The 2,572-nt window shown below is 47.7% G+C and overlaps 1 protein-coding gene across 1 annotated transcript; it reads right to left on the reverse strand.

Annotated features, from left to right (window-relative positions):
- Nucleotides 1-516: 516 nt before the first annotated feature.
- Nucleotides 517-1,942, reverse strand: LOC141116618 (uncharacterized; the record flags this gene model as incomplete). Its single annotated transcript, XM_073609011.1, has 1 exon — nucleotides 517-1,942. A coding segment is annotated over exon 1 (744 nt), but the record flags the coding sequence as incomplete, so codon positions are not given.
- Nucleotides 1,943-2,572: the final 630 nt, after the last annotated feature.

Here is a 2,572-nt window from a genome sequence, read left to right on the forward strand (position 1 = left end):
GGCCTCCTGCCTCATTCTGTCCTCCTCTTTTCTGTCTTCCTCTCGTATCCTCTCCTCCTCTCTTATCCTGGCCTCTTCCCTCATCCTGGCCTCCTCCTCCCTCATCCTGGCCTCTTCCCTCATCCTGGCCTCCTGCCTCATTCTATCCTCCTCTTTTCTGTCTTCCTCTCTTATCCTCTCCTCCTCCCTCATCCTGGCCTCCTCCTCCCTCATCCTGACCTCTTCCCTCATCCTGGCCTCCTCCCTCATCCAGGCCTCATCCCTCATCCTGGCCTCTTCCCTCATCAAGGTCTCCACCCTCATCCTGCCCTCCTCTATTATCCTCGCATACTCCCTCATCCTGGCCTCCTCCTCCCTCATCCTGGCCTCCTCCTCCCTCATTCTGGCCTCCTCCTCCCTCATCCTGGCCTCCTCCTCCCTCTTCCTGGCCTTCTCCCTCATCCTGGCCTCCTCCCTCATCCTGGCCTCCTCCCTCATCGTGGCCTCTTCCCTCATCCTGGCCTCTTCCCTCATTCTGGCCTTCTGTCTAATCCAGGTCTCCTCCCTCCTCCTGGCCTCCTCTATTATCCTCGCATACTCCCTTCTCCTGTCCTCCTCCCTTTTTCTTATCTCCTCACTTATTTTGGCTTGTTCTTGTGTCCTGGCTTCCTCCCTTTTCTTGTTCTCTCTTATCCTGGCCTCCTCTCTTTTCCTGGTCTCCTCTCTTATCCTGGCCTTCTCCGTTTCCCTGGCCAGCTCCCGTGACCTTGCCTTCCTCACTAAGGCCTCTTCCTTTATCCTGGCCTCTTTTTTTCTGTTCTCTTCCTTTATCCTGGCCTCCTGCCTCATTCTGTCCTCCTCTTTTCTGTCTTCCTCTCTTATCCTCTCCTCCTCTCTTATCCTGGCCTCTTCCCTCATCCTGGCCTCCTCCTCCCTCATCCTGGCCTCTTCCCTCATCCTGGCCTCCTGCCTCATTCTATCCTCCTCTTTTCTGTCTTCCTCTCTTATCCTCTCCTCCTCCCTCATCCTGGCCTCCTCCTCCCTCATCCTGACCTCTTCCCTCATCCTGGCCTTCTGTCTAATCCAGGTCTTCTCCCTCATCCATGCCTTCTCTATTATCCTCTTGTACTCCCTTCTCCTGGCCTCCTCCCTTGACCTTGCCTCCCCCACAATGGCCTCTTCCTTTTTCCTGGCTTCCTCTCTTATCCTCTCCTCCTTTATCCTGGCCTCCTCCCTCATTCTGTCCTCCTCTTGCCTTTCCTCTTCCTCCCTATGTTCCATTAAGTTCGCCCTTTCATCCTCTGAACCAAATGTGCGCCTCTATAAAGAAAAAAAAAGAAGGTACGGTAAGTTAAAGTACAGATATTAAAGTGAAAATCCACCCATTTCTTTTTTTTTTTGGATAGAGTGGGAAAAGAGTTCAATCTTTTCAAGGTCAACCTCTTCAAGGTTTTTTTTTATCTTTTATGTCTTTTCACTTCCCGTCATCTCAGGAAGAGAGTAAGTGAGCGGAGGGCTTTCCAATAGGTATTCATTAAACATTTACTCCCCCTCAATATAAACACATCTGTTTACAGTACATATCTTTAGATACACTCCTAAAACCACAAATCGTTAATCATCTCCCATAAGGGCTCTGCCAGTATCTGCTGTACTGTATGTAAAAACCTCTTTTGGGTTATTATCGCTGTCTGTGTCTCCATATGGGAGATTTCCCCTCACTTCCTGCCCCGGTGACACAACACAAAGCAAGGCTGTCTCACCAACAGGGATAACTAGCACAGCCTTATCACAGAGTCCAGGGGTAAAGGGTTTACTACAATCCTAAAGCTGGCCTTATACCTGTAGAATTTTGTTCAAAATATGTTCGCTTTCAGAACGGTTGCTCAATTTTCATGCGGATAAATCGGCAAAATTGTTTCTAATGTGCACTACCATACATATTGAAATGAACCACTTCCACTTTTATAGGTTATAGGTTTATAGGTTACCACTTTAGATTTACAGAGGAGGTCTGGTGCTAGAATTACTGCCCATGATCCGACGTTCGCGGTGATACCTCAAGTATGGGGCGATCGCTGTTTGAAATATTTATTTTTATACTGTTGCTTTAAAAAAATGTTTTAGCACTTTTATTGCTGTCACAAGGAATGTAAACATCCTTTGTGACAGCAATCGGCATGTGAGAGGTACTCTTTATGGAGAGATCTGGGGTCTATAGGATCCCAGATCCCTCCTCTGCCCTTAAGATCACAACAAGATCGGTGTTACCAGATGCTTTCCCATTTTAAAAATGGCGCTGTTTACATCCGGGTAACCAGGAACCGGTGAACATCGCCTCCCACTACCTGTAAAAGCAATCTAGAGGCTAGTTAGCTGCTTGGATCGCTTTTACAATAGAACCGACCGTTGGCTCTAAAAAACAATACCAGGATGCCTGAAGCTGCAGGCACCATCCCAGTATAATCACTTGAAGTCTATTGATCGGTCGGCGAGTGGTTAAAATTCAACACATTGACATGGAAATCGAATGAAGTGTCATAGAAAATTAGTCATATAAGTACCATTAAATGCTCTGATGAATGGGTTTGCT

This window comes from Aquarana catesbeiana, linkage group LG13 (genome assembly GCF_042186555.1).
Source record: "Aquarana catesbeiana isolate 2022-GZ linkage group LG13, ASM4218655v1, whole genome shotgun sequence".
Lineage (NCBI taxonomy): Eukaryota > Metazoa > Chordata > Amphibia > Anura > Ranidae > Aquarana > Aquarana catesbeiana.